The following is a 17317-nucleotide window of genomic DNA, read 5'->3' as shown; positions in this document are numbered from 1 at the left end:
CTGCCCTTGGCAGCCAATGCTCATGAGAGCAGACATGTGGACCTGGACATCCCTGGAGGTCCCCAGCCTGCACAACTATGCTTACAATGACACTTCGGTGGGCCAGCATGGCTGTTGTGACTCCTGCCTGGCTGGCCTATGTCAGTGTGCCACGCTGTTCCTATGCAGCAACACTCACCTAGACCACCAGAACCAACTGGAGAAAAAGTGCAGGGTTGGAGCCAGAGCTTGGTTCTGCTGTTTTACTGGTTCTGTGACATTGGGTAGGGCTTTAGTTTTTGTGCATCATTTTCTTCAACTGCGTAATAGTGATAATTCCTACTTGAGTGGATTATCATAAAGATTCAACAGGACAACATATGCAAAAGGCTTGGGATAGAGAAGCCATTCATAAGTATCCATAATACTAGTAATAACTGAACACTAGAACATTCTAATAGTTATTACTGATGATTCTGTCTTAATGTTGAAAACAACCTATAGCTTTTATGTTATACTCATCAAAGTCACTCATGTATTCAACAAATAATTCCCAAACACTGTTCTGGGCTCTAGGAATATGGTGAGGAAAACAAGACAAGATTCTGCTCTCACAGAGCTTGTGCTCTAGTGGGGATATGGGGGGAAATCAAGTGGGGTCATGGGACACAGTATCTGGGAGCTGCTGCAGGTGGGATCACCGGGCCTCTCTGAGGGAAAAAAACACCTGAGACCTGTAAGACATGCCAGGAGTAGACAGAGAGAACTTGAAATTTCAGGTGGCATAAGTAGCAACACAAATGCCTCAGTCTGAGAGGCTCAAGGCTGGGGAAAAGACTGGATCCCATGCTTCCTCAACAGAGCTGTTTTCACGCTCCACTTCTTACCTTCTTGAGGGCTAGAAATCCAGCTCTTCCCTGATTAACTAGGGGATTCTGGGCAAGACCCTTTGCTGCCTTTTGCCAGTGTTAAAATGAGATGCTAATGTTCCACCACCTCTTGGTGCAATTATTAAGAGTATCATGGATAAAATGAGAATCAAAAAGTTCTGTCCACTGCAAACTGCTGCACACTTAAAATGCTGTCACTTGCCAGGCAGAGTCACTGGAGGCATGCTGTGTAGTAGACACATTCCCCACGTCTTAGGCATAGGACAGTGTCACATCCTAGCAGCTCTAGATGACATCTGTTCCCACACACAGGTAGCATATTCCATTTGGCTTCTGTCACACCAGTGTCCAGATGAGCTGCACACAGACACTGCTGGACATGAGCTGGCAGGGCTTGGCAGACCTATCAGCTTCCTTTTGAAACCCACCTAGAGATGATAAGCTAAGCAGCTGGAAACTCGAGGGCAGGTAACTAAAAGGAGGTGCTATCAGTAGTTAAGGTGTTACTCTTTTCACTTTTCAGTCATTATCTTACTTTTTTTCACATTACCATAGCACTAGCAATTCAAACAATTAAAAAGCATCATAGTGGCATTTATAAAAGACCTATTTAGTCTAGACGACTATTTTACTGTTGTTGAAAAGACATCTATTATTAGTAAAATTCTTCCAAGGCAAAATTTATTCTCTAATTATGCTACTGCAAATTTAAAGCATATGAAAGGCACACTAAGAATTAGGAACTCAAATGGGAAAGTGTATATAAGATACACATTTATAATTTTTAAAACTCAGTATAAAAATCAGGGCAAGGGCATTGAGGATGAGTTTCTCAATGAAACAGTCTTATGAAAACCAGTTAAAAATAAATGATTAGGCAGAGAATAGCATTACCATTTGTATTTCTTCTGGGGATAACTCATCTTCACCTTTGCCATCTCCCCAGGTTCCCAATTCAGGTTGTGTTTCAGCCAAAATCTTTTCTGTTAAAAAACAATTGAAAATAGAAGACCAAATATTCATTTTAGAATAGGCTGGCTTAGGATGTAATCATAACACAAACATGAGATAGAACAGAATCTTACAGTTTTGTCCATATATTTCATGATCTCTGGGCTAATATTCAGGAACTGCAGACATGATTCTTTCACAACATTTAGGCTGTAAATTGTCTTTGTGCAGGCACATGCATGTGTGTATGTGGTGGGGAGGGGACCTACGCATGGTTTCAATATTGCACCAATGTCAGCAATGGCTGCAAACTAAATGGACATTCTTCAGAATGAGTCTTAAAGTATGTTTTACTTCAAGACACATAGTACACACCTCTCTACTTGTAAAGACTGTAAGACATATTTTTAATGTAAAAAATACATATGCATATACATGTATATACACACACACACACACATATATATATATATACAGGAAGTGATATACCGTTCCCCAATCCTATTCCTCTCCCAGAAGTTACTGCTTTGATGTAGCGTCATAGATTTTATCTAAACATATTCACATACAAAGATAGGAGTCCCTGCCTACCTATGAAATTCAAGTAATACACAGTTTTGTGTGTATGGTTGCTTGCTTTTCACACAGATATCAATGGTAACATACTGTTCTAAAACTTGCTTTGTATGCTTTATTGATACATCTTGGCGATCGTCCAAGTAGATCTACCTTGTTCTTTTAAGTTGCTGCATGATATTCCATTGTGAGGATACACTAGTCTTTAGCCATAACTACACTGACAGACCTCAGTGGTTTCAGACTGTTCACTGGTGTAATGGTACTGTATCCCAGTCTGTGCTTTGTGCACATGCTGGAGTGACTCTCTAGGACAGACACCTGGGCATGGAACTGCTGAATGGGAGCGTAGGGACATTTTAATCTGGAGAACTTTTTCATTATGATCAACAAAACATGATGCATCCTCCATGAAGCATGTCAATGCCACAGGCCCCTCGAAAGGACTGCTGCTGCCCAGGATGACAGTAAGAGGCCTGTGCAGTTCATCAATGGGGTGGGGTTGGGAGCAGAGGGGAGAGGGATGGCAGGGATGGACCCTTGGGGGAGACCTTAATGAAATCACTATGTGTCTGTGTGTCTCAGTGGTGTCTCTGGGCTTATCAGTGAGCTTCCAAGTACTCAAAGGCAAATACTGCTTCTTTTTCCTTTTTTCCTCAATCTCAGTAAATTTCCTGTAGTCGACCTCAGCCCCATGAGATGGCAACAAGTCCAGATCTTTGAACAGGGGAAGAGAACTTAATGATAGCAACAGTGTAGAGAAAGCTGACTAGGCAGGCCATGCCTGAAAGTTATGGTTATTTATTAGAAATATATCTTTACAAAAAAAGTCTCCATGTCATCCACAACCTAGTGCATGCAGGCTTTTAGAAAAATGGCTGTTTTTACCAGAAGTGTCATTATAGAAAAACATGTTTGTAAAAGGTTGGCTAAAAGTATCTTTAGAAATGATCTGGTATTTTCCTGAAATGACATTCTTTGGGTAGGAACATTTGTACTTTCATCTACCCCCCACCCCACCTTACGAGCTGTCTCCTACTTGTCCTCATTATGGTATCCATTTCAAGCTTTTACTGTTGTTGATTTCTTTTTTAAGGATAAAAACACCAAAATTAGAAACAGAAACCCTGTTCATATCTGAACCAAGCATAAATTAACTCTGAGCTAGAATGGGAAAGTTCTCTTAGCAGAACTCACACTCTACAGCATGCTCATTTGTGGTCATCAGAAGCCTTCTTGACAGGCTGCCCTAAGGATCAGCTTGAAGCCCAGCATCCACCAAGCCAGTCCTCTGCGCAGGCCACCCGTGCACCCTGGTGCCACAGAGGCAAGTCCAGACTCCCTAGTCTGGCATTCAAGGCCCCACCCACCCTTCCAAGCTTACTCCCACCTCTCCTCCCACTGATGGGCTTCACTGATCCCCAGGGGTCTTCTTTACTGACTACATTCCACCCAAGCTCTAGGCTTTCTGGCCTCTGAGCATTTGCTCATGCTGCTGCCTCTGTCTATAACTTTCTAAGCTTTCATTTTTTTTTTTTTTCAGGTCCAGACTCACTTCTTTTTTTTTTTTTTGAGATGGAATTCCGCTCTTGTTGCCCAGGCTGGAGTGCAATGGCACGATCTTGGCTCACCGCAACTTCCGCCTCTTGGGTTCAAGTGATTCTCCTGCCTCAGCCTCCCGAGTAGCTGGGATTACAGGCATGTGCCATCACACCCAGCTAATTTTGTATTTTCAGTAGACATGGGGTTTCTCCATGTTGGTCAGGCTGGTCTTGAATTCCGACCTCAGGTAATCCACCCACCTTGGCCTCCCAAAGTGCTGGGATTACACGCGTGAACCACCACGCCTGGCCCAGACTCACTTCTTAGTGCCGCCTCCCTGGCCCTCTGCCCTCTCTTGAGGTACTACTTACTTTCTCCCAGGGGCTAGAGTATTATCTTTCCCATCAACTGTGAGCTCCTTGAGGGCAGGAATCACATCCCTGAAACTTTCTGAGCTCCATGTGACACCCAAAGGAAATACTCATTGGAGCTTTCCAGATTTTGGTTTTCAGATTAGAGATGCTCAACCGGTAAGTATAATGTAAATATGCAAAAATTTGAAAAAACTCCAAATCCAAAACACTTCTGGTCCCAAGCATCTAAGAGATACTCAACCTGTAATTTTTGTGACATGTCCAGGACTGTGCCTAGCCTCTGGAAGACGAGTTAATAAGAACTGCCATGAGACTATGGAGAAGGATGCCACAGGGGACTCCCAGGTCTCTCCTGGCTCCAGCAGGCCATCACCCTGTGATTCACGCAAAGAATCCTGTTCCACTCTGTCTCTCGGATATAGCAAACTATGCAGGCATCCGTATGTGGGGGTGCCAGCCAGACACACAGATCGCAGACATCCATGACCACATTGTATATGTGCCCCCACATTTTCGGACTTCATGGAGACCCTGTATTTCTTCTGCATCTCCTGCGCATCAGGAACTGTTCTAAGCCATGGGCCGTCTAGTATCTGTGGTGACAGGCAGCACATCAATACAGATTTGCATTTTGTCCTGTTGGTTTGACTGGCTGTGAAAGGCTGCTGAGGTTGCACACTCTACCTGGGCGCAGGCCTGTAAGCTCACAGCTGACATGCAGGGCACGGCTGCCAGGGAGGCAATGCTGCCTCTCCTGAGGCTGGCACACAGGGCTCCTGAGGCAGACAGATCCCGGCCTCACCCCTCTACAGCAGGCCCTTTCTCCTGCACCCCGCCAGCTCCCAGGTGACTGGGTAAAAGCACCTCCTGCCTCCGTGGCAGTCACCAAGATCAACTGTGACAGACACAAAGGCTGCCACCTCCTGCTTCCTTTGCTTTATGCAAATACAAACACTAAAACATGTCTGAGACTGTGCTACTTCGTTCCTGTGGTATACTCTTGCCAACATGTCACAAGGAAGAAATGCAAGGCAAGATATTCATCTCAATTCGTACCTGGATGTTCTTCAGTGGCAGGGTTTTCTTCAGAGTCTTTTGAAGGGCTCTGTGAAACTTTCTCAGAAGATGTGGATTCCCTTGTCTTTGTATTTGGTTCTGGTTCCAGCTTAGATCTAAAAATACATAATTAGCAGTCAGGTATTTTATTTCCATAACAGGATTCCTTTTTGACAACAGGAGTCACATGTGACCCTGCAATTTTGTCCTGTGTCCCTGTACTGGGGAGCAGTCACTGCCTCTGGGCCCAGTGGCTATCTGGATACACCTCCACTGGGGCACTTAACACTGCCATTGTTGCCTGCAGGGTAGAGATTGTGCACGCCCTCTGCATTTGCAGCCATGGCACAGTGACCAGCATGCAGGGGCAGGCTACAGTTGGTATGTGCTGAATATGCTCCATAGACTGACACCGCACTCAACAAACCCAGGAAGCTGGATTGATGCTCACCCAGTAGTAGACGCTAATGCAAAAAGATTGCTGAATATGTTATTAATTATAATATATAATACATATTATACATATATTCATATGTATATATACCCCCACACATATATACCCCAACATATGTATACCCACATATATACACACACCACACACATATATATACCACCACACACATACCCACACATGTATACACACAATATATATACCACATATATATACCCCCACATACATTTCCTCTATATACTTACATGCATGTATATCCCCCCACATACACATACATACCACATACACATATTCATATATAATCACCCACATACACACACATATATACACACACCATGTATACACACCCACATACATATACTATATATACCCCCCACTCACATACATACCCCTACACATACACACTATATGTACACATATGCATATATACCCCCCACATATACCCTTCCACACATACACCTACACACACATATGCATATGCACACATATACACTGATATATACTCCCACATGTACACACACATATACCCCCACATACACATACACATACAAACACATGCATATATACCCCCACCCATATATATACACACACACACACCCAACATATATACTTATACACACACATATATACCTATACCCACACGTGTACATGTTCTAAGTCACATCTTAATATAAGTGAACTCTGAAAGCACAAGTCCTTAAATACCCACTCGAAGGCACAGACTTGCTTCAGGACTGAATCCTCGGCACTTGGCATTCCCCTGCTTCTTCCCCACAGGCTCTTCCCAGGGCATCATCTTCCTTCCCACCTACAGGGCTTGGCTCAGTTTCACCTACTCAGAGAGGCCACCTCTGACTCTTCTATCAGGGAAAGGCGGCCTCCCACTCCTCTGCATCTGTTTTCTCCATAGCAGTTATCACAGTCTATAATCCCCCTGTTTATCTATCTGTTGGTTGTCAGCCTTGCTCCTAGATCCCAGATTCTGGATTAGTGCCTGGTATTCAGTTTCATAAATATATGTTGAATGAATGAATGCATTATAAATACAAGTAAATGATTAATAAGAGAAAAAATTCTGGTTATGAAACAACGGGCTTTGTAATAGCTAGAATCTACATAAACACTATAAAATTATAGTCAGTGTAAAAAGATCTAGGATAAATTCCATATTGTTAGGCAGAGAGACTATAATTAAAGGAACAATGTAAATGCATATTAGGGTGATATTACTAATGCCAACTAACATTTGTTAATGGCTTATATAGCGGACATTTTTTCTAAGCAATATATATGGATAAATTTATTTAATTTCGAATATCCCCATTAGGTAGGTACTAGTATTAACAACCTTTTAACAAAGGAGGAAACTGAGGCGTAGAGAAGTTAGGAAACTTGCCCAGGTTACAGTAAGCAAATGGCTGGGCTGGGACATGACCTCAGGGAACCTAGCTCTGAAGCCCATGCTTACAACAACTGCTCCATGTGGGGTATATTCTACCCATCCCGGGCTGTGGGAAAGGACTTCTGTGGTCAAATCAGTCTGAGAAAGTTGAGTCAAAGCTAGACAGGTGTTTCACTATGTAAGTTTTCAGAGCCTTTAATATGCTCAAATACATTCTGAATTTCCAAAAAGGACGGTTTTTGCAAATAACCTGATTGCAGAGACTCTCTTCATAGAGTTTTTTGAGAGTAGTTTTCAAAAAAGATGATTTAGGAAATGCTCCTCTACAAAATTTAACAGAAAAAATTTTCAAAAGTAACTGTTATCAATCTTTTCAATTGTTCAGGTTACTACAGCTGAGTCATAAAACTTAGTGCCTTGAAACAGTGAGGTTTATTACTGATGAGTGTTTCTAGGGTCAGGAATTTGGGAACACCTTGGCTGGGTGGTTCTGGCTCTGCATGTCTCAGGAGGGTGCAGTTAGAAGGCAACTAGGGCTGCAGTCATCTGAAGGGTTGACCAGGGCTGGAGGGTTCACTTCCAAGGAGGTCACACACATGGCTAGCAAGTTGGTGCTTGATGGGAGCCTCATTTCTTCTTCATGGAGCTGCATGAGTGTGTTACTGGTGCATGGCAGCTGGCTGCCTGCAGGGCTGGCAGTCTCAAAGACTCTGGTGGAAGCTTCAATGCCTTTCATGACCTTGCCTTAGAAGTCAGAAATCATGATCCTAGCCATATTCTACTACCCGACGCATTTGCGATGGTCCACTAGGGGTTCAAGGGGAAGAAACTGAGACCCCAATTTGCTTTCTCAATGGAGCAGTAATAACATCACTTTTTAAGAAGAGCATGTGGTATGGGATATATTTGGGGGCAGTTTTATTTGGAAAATACAATCTGCTATTCTAAGTATCAAAATATGCACAAAGATAAAGTTATAAGGATATTCACCACAGCACTGCTTATAACAACAATAACAAAATGACTTATATGTTCATCATAATGTACCTCATTTACAGTTGGAAGATACAATGAAAGAGAAGATTCTACTTGCAATAGCCAAAACAAAACAAAAGATAGAAAACTAACAATATCAACAAAAACTTTAGAATAAACTTAAGCCCAAAGCCCATATGTAAAAAACCAAAAAAGATTTCTGAAAGACACAAAGGAAAGAAAGGACACATCATTCTTGATAGAAAAAGAAATATAAAGATGTTAGTTCTCCCTAAGTTAATTTATAAGTGTAATGTGATCTCAATTAAAAAAAAAATCACCAGGTCCCACCCTAAAGCTGGACAAATCAACTATGAAATTCATCTGGAAATAAGCAAGAATGGTCAGAAAAAGTGTAAACAAATATTGAACTCTAGTTAACGATATGTATACAAAAGTATTTAAGGGGAAGGGCACTGTTAGAAGTTTACTCTGAAATCTATTTTAAAAAGAGGCTAAATGAATATAGAATGATAGGCAGGTAAAAGAAGCATGTATAGTAAAATGTAAACGCTCAAATCTAGGGTACAGGTATAGGGGTGTTCACTGCAAAATTCAATTCTGCCATATGTTTGAAAAGATTTATAATGAAAATATCATGGAGATTAGGAAGGGGAGGGAATAATAGCCAAGAAAACCCTAGAAAACCAAGTGTGGTATTAGGGCATGAAAAGATTGACAGACCAATGAATAGGATATAAAATTCAAAACCGGACTCAATTGCATATGCGTATTTAATATATGATATGGTTTAATAAGTTGCACTGGGATAACTGGTAGTTATATGAAAGAAAAAATGTTTTCCCTTTCCCTACACTGTACACCAAGGTAAATTCCAAATGCATCAGAGATATACACATAAAAAAATGAACCACACATGTGAAAAAAAAATGGGTGAACCAGGTGTGGTGGCTCACCCCTGTAATGTCAGCACTTTGGGAGGCCGAGGAGGGCGGATCACTTGAGGTCTGAGGCCAGCCTGGCCAATATGGTGAAAGCCTGTCTCTACTAAAAATACAAAAATTAGCCGGGCGTGGTGGCACACACCTGTAGTCCCAGCTACTCAGCAGGCTGAGATGGGAGAATTGCTTATACCTGGGAGGTGGAGGTTTGCAATGAGCCGAGATCACCCACTGCACTCCAGCCTGGGCGACAGAGGGAGAGTCCATCTCAAAACAAAACAAAACAAAACAAAGCAGCATGAGTGGTGGGGGATGTTGATGGTGGCGAAGGCTATTGGTGGCGAAGGCTATTAGTGTACTGGCGGGTGAGGGGACAGTGAAAGGGGTATATGGGAACTCTTGGTACTTTTTGCTCAATTTTGCTATGAACTTAAAAACTGCTCTTAAAATAACAAGTTTATTAAAAAACAAACAAACAAACAAACAAACCCATCATAGGTAAAGTAAAAAGAGAAAAAGACCAACAGCTCTATAGTAAACTAGGCAAGAAAGTTCACACAAATGTAAATGGCTTTTAAACACATGAAAAATGCTCAATCTTCCTCATAAGATGATGCATATCAACAACTACACTGTGTCATTATTTCTTGCCTACTGGGACTGGTGAAAACACCCAAATGTGAAGACATACTGGGTGGGTCAGGCTGTGAAGTAGGGCACTTCTGTATATTGATGGTGAGCGTGCCAAACAGTATGACTCCCATGGAGGGGACCTTGGTAATATCCTGCAAATTAACATGTATTTAATCTCTAATCCAGCAATCCCACTTACAGGACTCTATCCCAAAGATATAATGATAATATGAAAAGGTTATTGATTATAGCAACTTTGTAATTCAATTTTAATATAGCGAAGGCCTAGGAAAAATCCACATGTCCATCAACATGGAACTGGTGGAAGACACTCTGCAGTACTATGGAGCTGTAAAACAGAATGTATACCTTTATATAGTGCTCTAGAGCAATCAAACAAGATGGGAAAAAGCATGTACAGAAGGGATCTTCCTTAATCTGATAAACATGTACAAAATCTATAGTGAGCATCATACTTTATGATAAAAGCGTAAGTGTTTTCCCTAGGATGAGGAACAAGGTAAGGACCTGGTAGATGTGAACAACAGAGGAAGAGAAAACAATTACAAAATCATTTTATGAGGCCAGTATTACCCAGATTCAGAAACCTATGAAGATATTACAAGAAAATTAGATACATATATTCATGAACATAAAAGCATCCTTAATACAAGCAAACTGATTTTAGCAATATATAAAGACAATAATGTATCATGACCAAATGGGGTTTAACCCAGGAATACAAAGTTGGCTTAACATTTGAAAATCGATCAATGTAATACATCCCCTTAACAAAAAAAGAAAAAAGCCTACATGATCATTGCATTAGATGTAGAAAAAGCATTTGAAAAAGTCAAGATACCCTGATGATAAAAACTTTCAGCAAACTAGGAAAATAAGGTATGCAATAAAGGGATGATTCAGCAGGTATGTGGTGTTCAAATTCTGCACATTCCAAGGAAAAAACTGGCCCTTGCTTGGCTCCTGGGAGATAACCTCTAAGCTCCTAGAATATCTTGTCTGATGACAGTATCTTTGCATAGCTGGGGACATTCCAGATAGTTTATGCTAACAGTGTGATTTATGACTGGGGGCCTGGGCCACTGTATCAGTGGACGGCAGACACACCTGATGGCAATTGAAGAAATGAGGGCTGCCATGTGGAGGTTGCTTGGTGGGAGGATGGCTAAGTGAAGGTGCTGTATAAACTACATTCTTTTTACAAGCAGTAGTGGTTCTCCTGAGCAGCCCACTGCCACTGGACTGCTCTATAAATAAGTTCCCCAAAAAAACTCCGTTCTGTTTGTTGGCTTGGGGTCTCTTCTTCAGCCTCTCTGAACCAAGTGCCATCCCCACTGAAGTTAACAGGGGTCTGACATGACAATCAGTTTGACCTCTGGAGGGGATGGCAACTGAGTTAACTATGGCCTGCTATATGCTAGCACTTCACATCTACATCACTGACCCCCAGTGAAAACCCTGAACACCAAGGCTCAGGTGAGCTTCCCTGACTGACAATACATGGTGACACAGGTATTGGGAGTCACATATTGGGAGAATTAAGTGCATCTACACTATTCCACTGGGAGAGGACAGCTAGAAGCTTGTACCTGGTCTCTCCTAACTTTGTCCTATGCTCCCTTTAGCTTTGGTGATTTTAATCTGTATTCTTTCACTATAATATACTGTAACTGTGAGTATAATAGCGTTTCTGAGTTCTGTGAATTCTTGTAGGAAATCCCTCAATAAGAAAGGAAATTTCCTTAACCTGATAAAGAACAGCTACATAATACCTACTTCTGTGATATACACATAAAAAAATGAACCACAAATGTGAAAAAAAAAAAAAAAACACCAAACAAACATGGGTGCACTGGGTGTAATCATGCCTGTAATCCCAACACTTCATATTTAATGATGAAGCATTATCATTTAATTATGAATATTATTAAATATTCATATTTAATGATGAAGCATTAAATCCTTGTCCCTTAATCAAGAGCAAGGAAAAGATGTCCATCCTGAACACTTCTATTCAATATGGTACCAGAGGTCCAGGCCCTAGCCAGTGCAATAAAACAAGAAAGAAACAAGAAATAAAAGGCATAAAGATTAAAAAGCAAAACTACTGTTATTCACATATGGTATGATTATGTATGTAGAAAATTGATAGAATTTACAAAAAAAGGCCGAGTGTGGTGGCTCACACCTGTAATCCCAGCACTTTAGGAGGCTGAGGCAGGTGGATCACCTGAGGTGAGGTCAGGAGATCAAGAACAACCTGGCCAATGAGGTAAAATCTCGTCTCTACTAAAATACAAAAATTATCTGGGCATGGTGGTGGGTGCCTGTAATCCCAGCTACTCAGGAGGCTGAGGCAGGAGAATTGCTTGAACCCAGGAGGCAGAGGTTGCAGTGAGCCAAGATGGAGCCACTGCACTCCAGCCTGGGCAACAAGAACGAAACTCTGTCTCAACAACAACAACAACAACAACAAGAATTTACAAAAAAAAGCTACTAGAACTACATGTGAATTACTCACAGTTGTAGACAGATCAATATACAAAAATTAATTGTATTTCTATATACTAGCAATGAGAAACTGGAAAATAACATTAACAAAATGGTATCATTTACAATAGAATAAAAAAATCCAGGAATAAATCTAACAAAAGATGAGTAAGATGTCTACATTGAAAATAACAAAATATTGCTGAGAAAAAGAAATTTAAAAATAAAGTCAAAGACAGAAATAAATGCAAAGATATACTATGTTTGTGGATAGATGTTAAGATGCCCATTCTTCCCAGACTGATCTATAGTTTCAATATAATCCCTATAAACATCCTGGCAGATTTTCTGAAGACATTGAAAAGGTGATTCTAAAGTTGATATGAAAATACACAAAAATCTAAAATAGCAAAAAAAGTACTGAAAAATTAGAAATCTGAAGGATTTACAACTAGCTGATTCCAAGACTTATGATAAAACCACAGTAATCAAGACTGTGGCAGTAGAATAAGGACAATCAGACCAATGACACTGAATAGAGTCCAGAAGCAGACATATACATGTTTTGGTCAACTGACTTTTGATGATGATGCCAGGTCAATTCAGTGAGAAAAAGAAAGTGTTTAAACAAACATTGATAAAATAAATAGATATTTATATACAATAAAATAAACCTCAACCCCAGATATTTATATAGAATAAAATAAACCTCAACCCCATCTCATTCTATCAAAAAGTTGGTCTGAGACAGATGATAGACCTAAATAAACATACCACCCAGAATCATAAAGCTTCTAGAAGAAAACATAAAAGAATATCTTTGTGACCTTGGGGTAGACAAACTAAAAATTAATAAAAATCAACTTCCTCAAAATTAAACATTTCTGCTCACCAAAAGACACCATTAAGAAAATAAATAAACCATAGAATAGGAACAAATATTTGCAGCATGTATCTAAGGACGTGTATGCAAAATATATGAAGAACTCCTATACAAATCAACAGCCAAACAATCCTCCAATACAGAAATGAGTAAAAAACTTCAACAGATACTTCACAGGAAGAAAATGAATGGCCAATCAACACATGAAAAGGTGATTAACAATATTAGTCAGTGAGGAAATGCAAACTAAACCCACAATGAAATACCCCTCCACATCCAGTAGAATGGCTAGAAAAAATGGCCAACGCCAATCCTGCCATGTGGAGGAAGTGTAACTTTCACACACTGCTGGACAGTGTGTCAAATGGTGCTATCACTTTGGAAAACTTAAGACAGTTTCTTACTAAGTCTCTACTATGACAACCCACTTTTAGGTTGTTTACCCAAAAGAAATGAAAAGATAGGTCCACACAAAGGCCTATAAAAGAATGTTTACAGCAGCCTTATCCATTATAGCCAAAAAAATGGGAACACTTAAATGTCCACCAACAGGATGGATAAGCCAGTGGAGGTACTTTGATGCAATGCAACACGGTTCAGCAATGAAGAAGAACACAGCAAGGGTAAGTCTCAAAAAAATGTGGTAAGCAAAGGAAACAAAGCCAGTTAAAAACATAACTTAAAAGAGAAACTTATTTAAAGATAAACTGAGGATTTGCTCCATGTTTGACACTAGGTATATACATATGCTTATTAAATTTACCATCTGTGACTTAATATTTTACCTCAAATATTAGTTTGTGGGATGCAGGAATTGAGCAACCTGACACATGAGCAAATTTTTAAACTAGCTTGACAAGATACTCATCTGCCAGAATTTTCAGATTTTTTTCCAGTTACTAAACGACAAATAACAATTTTTCTTAGCCTGTTTTCCCACCTATAAAATGGGGCTCTGACTATCTTTCTTGTTAGAGTTACTGGTTTATACGTAAGTGTTTACTCAGCACAGTCTACATCACATAATAAGAGCTCAAAAATTGACTATTACTACAACGATTACACTATTGCTGCTGCTGCTATTATTACTGTGAAATAACAAAAGGCAGAATGGTTTAATAAGACAATTTTTTTGTGAAGTCTTAAAGCAATATACATTTTTTTCCTCTGACAAGATGCAGACCAATGGAGGAACAGAAGACAATTGCTGAAACAACCCATAAATAATGCAAATAATTCAGAGAAAAGAGTACACTGGTACAATCTGTACAAGGGACTCGGCAGGGGCTTCAGTGCTGGCCCAACTAGCTACTGATCTTCTGGCTGTCACTATGGAGGGGGAAGGAGCCTTGACAGAGCAGCAGGGGAGTGGTCTGGGGTGGTGACCAAAGGCTACTTGAGTGGTGGGGGGCTTTCTCCTTGGTCACATTGCACAGTAGACTGACCTGATGCCCTCCAAGGCTGTCCTGGCTGTCAGATTACTCCAGCAATTCCACAAATCCCATGACAGTCTAGAGATGAGAGTCCTTAAACCACTGGTTGACTGGCTGCCTTGAAAAAGACACATTTACAATGGGATTTGGAGAAAACAAAGGGCTTAAATTCTAGAATGCCACTATTTTTAATGTGGTCTTGGATGGGTTTTATTTTATCCTTTTTTTTTTTTTTTTGACAGAGTCTCACTCCATCACCCAGGCTGGGGTGCAGTGGCACGTTCTCAACTCACCACAACCTCTACCTTCCAGGCTCAAACGATTCTTGTGCCTCAGCCTCCCAAGTAGCTGGAATTACAGGTGTGCACCACTATACCCAGCTAATTTTTGTATTTTTAGTGGAGACGGTGTTTCACCCTGTTGACCAGGCTGGTCTCAAACTCCTGATCTTAAGTGATCCACCTGCCTCGGCCTCCCAAAGTACTGGGATTATAGGCATGAGCCACCACACCCAGCCAATTTTATTCTCTTTGTCTAAGTTTTCTTCATCTGCAAAATGGAGAAAATACCACCTTTCTCAAAGAGTTATTTCGAAGATTAAATGAGATCACTCATGAGAAAGTGCCTGGCATGAAGCCTGGCACACAGTAGGTGCTCCTCTGGTTTACCACCTAATCTCTAGGCCTTGGTTTTCTTAACTGTAAAATGGCTTTCAGTATATTTCATTCCAACCCAACACCCCAGGGTTCATTCTGGCTTTATCCCTTTCATTCTTCTGAGTGAGAAACCTGGCTTCCAATATCCTTCCAACAATATCTACTACTAAAGTTGTTGCAAATGCTAAAAAAGTAGTAGACCACACTAAAAAAGTAGTAGACCAAAAAAAAGTACTTTATGAAAAATATTATTACATTACTTCCATTTCTCCCTTGGACCCCATTTTATTTTTTTTAGATAAGGTCGCACTCTGTTGCCCAGGCTAGAGTGTAGTGTTGTGATCATAGCTCACTGCAGTCTTGAATTCTTGGGCTTAGGTGATCCTCCCACCTCTGCCTCCTGAGAAGCTGGGACTATAGGTGCATGTCACCACACCCAGCTAATTTTTAAATTTTTGGTAGAGACGGGGTCTCACTCTGTTGCCCAGGTTGATCTTAAACTCCTGGCCTCAAGCAATCCTCCCACCTTGGCCTCCCAAAGTGCTGGGATTATAGGTGTGAGCCACTGTGTGCAGCCCCCCACTCTATTTTGACCGGTTATCTCAATAATATCCTTTATAACAAGAGCATCACACATTGCTCCTAACTAGTACTTCTCTTCAGTCTCCTTTGTTTGGAACAGCTCTTCGGTCTCCTTGAGTTTCACGACCTCAGCACACAACCATGTGTCACTTATTCTGTAAGGATCTCTGAATTTGAGTTTGGATTCAAGTCTTGCTTCTTTGGCAGAAATCACAAAAGTGATGCTTTCTTCTCGCTGCATCCTATTAGGTTGTGTGTTTTACTTTGCCCACTTGATGAAGGTGGTGACTGCCAGGTTTCCCCGCTGTCAAGTTATTCTCTTGCTGTCAAGTTATTCTCTTCCGCTTCGTAATTAGTAAGTACTAGGGGGAGGAGTGCTTTGACACTATGTATCAATTTCAATCTTTCAATTTGTTCATTTACTTACTCCTATTTAGATGGATTCATAATGCCCTATCTCACTGAACGGGTTATAAGGTGCTACTGTCATTTATTTTTATGCTTAAGTTATCTCTAATTTGGCCAGTAGACGCCGCTTCAAATTGATGGCTGTGTCCTTTAGACACATCCTAACATTCTGAGCCCTTCCTTGTTCCAGGTTTATTTTATATGTTCCCTGCTCCAGTTTAAGAATCAGCCATTTCTCTAAGAGGCCTGGCTCCCTGAAGGTGAAATTGGTATTGAGAAGACAAGATCTGAGTGCTAACTATGCTTATTGCTATTACAGTGTCACTGTTTCCAGGCCTTCTCAGTGGCCAGAGCAAGAAAATACATGCATGCATTTTCATACACGTGTATAAATGTGTATATATACACACATTTACAACCACAGGTACTTCTGTATTGATCTTTGGAAATTGAAAACTGTGAATTCATGCCAGTATCTTTCATTTCCACCCAAGACCACTGACAGGGCTTTTCCCCTTTCACTTCTCCTATAGTGAGAAACCTAGCTTTCAATATCCTCCTTTATTTATTTAGAGACAGTGTCTCACTCTGTTGCTCAGGTTGGAGTGCAGTGGCTCAATATCAGCTCACTGCCACCTGCGCCTCCTGAGTCAAGCGATTCTGGTGCCTCAGTCTCCCAAGTGGCTGGGACTACAGGTCATGCTAATTTTTCTTTTAGTAGAGATGGGGTTTTACCGTATTGCCCAGTCTGGTCCCGAACCCTGGCCTCAAGCAATCCAACTGCCTCGGCCTCCCAAAATGCTGGGATTACAGGCGTGAGCCACCACACCCAGCCGCCTCCTTTATTTATTATTTCGTCTATTCTCCTAAATGTAACCAACCACCTCTAATACCCCCCTCCATTCCTCTCCAGCACGGATCAGTCCCTCTCCTGACTTAGGCTATAACTGCCCATGCTAAGCCACCTTTTCCTCCCTGCTTGGGTCAGGCACCCTGCCCTGGAAAACTGCTGCTCCCCACCACTGCAGACGCCCACCTTACCCTTGCCTCACT

The 17317-nt window shown here is 41.0% G+C and overlaps 1 protein-coding gene across 4 annotated transcripts in view; it reads right to left on the bottom strand.

The window, feature by feature from the left end:
• The window catches only part of STX18 (syntaxin 18), a 124598-nt gene that overhangs the window by 13505 nt on the left and 93776 nt on the right, over positions 1–17317 (bottom strand). For all 4 annotated transcript variants that reach the window (XM_033213723.1, XM_033213726.1, XM_033213724.1 and 1 more), the window contains 2 exons: positions 5369–5484; positions 1764–1852 (listed from right to left, as the gene is read on the bottom strand). In XM_033213723.1, coding sequence (XP_033069614.1) covers positions 1764–1852; positions 5369–5484 — 205 coding nt within the window. The remainder of the gene's footprint in view (positions 1–1763; positions 1853–5368; positions 5485–17317) is intronic.

The sequence above is a fragment of the Trachypithecus francoisi genome, unplaced genomic scaffold (genome assembly GCF_009764315.1).
Source record: "Trachypithecus francoisi isolate TF-2019V2 unplaced genomic scaffold, Tfra_2.0 Lachesis_group1, whole genome shotgun sequence".
NCBI lineage: Eukaryota > Metazoa > Chordata > Mammalia > Primates > Cercopithecidae > Trachypithecus > Trachypithecus francoisi.
This window is presented reverse-complemented; position numbering and strand designations above follow the sequence as displayed.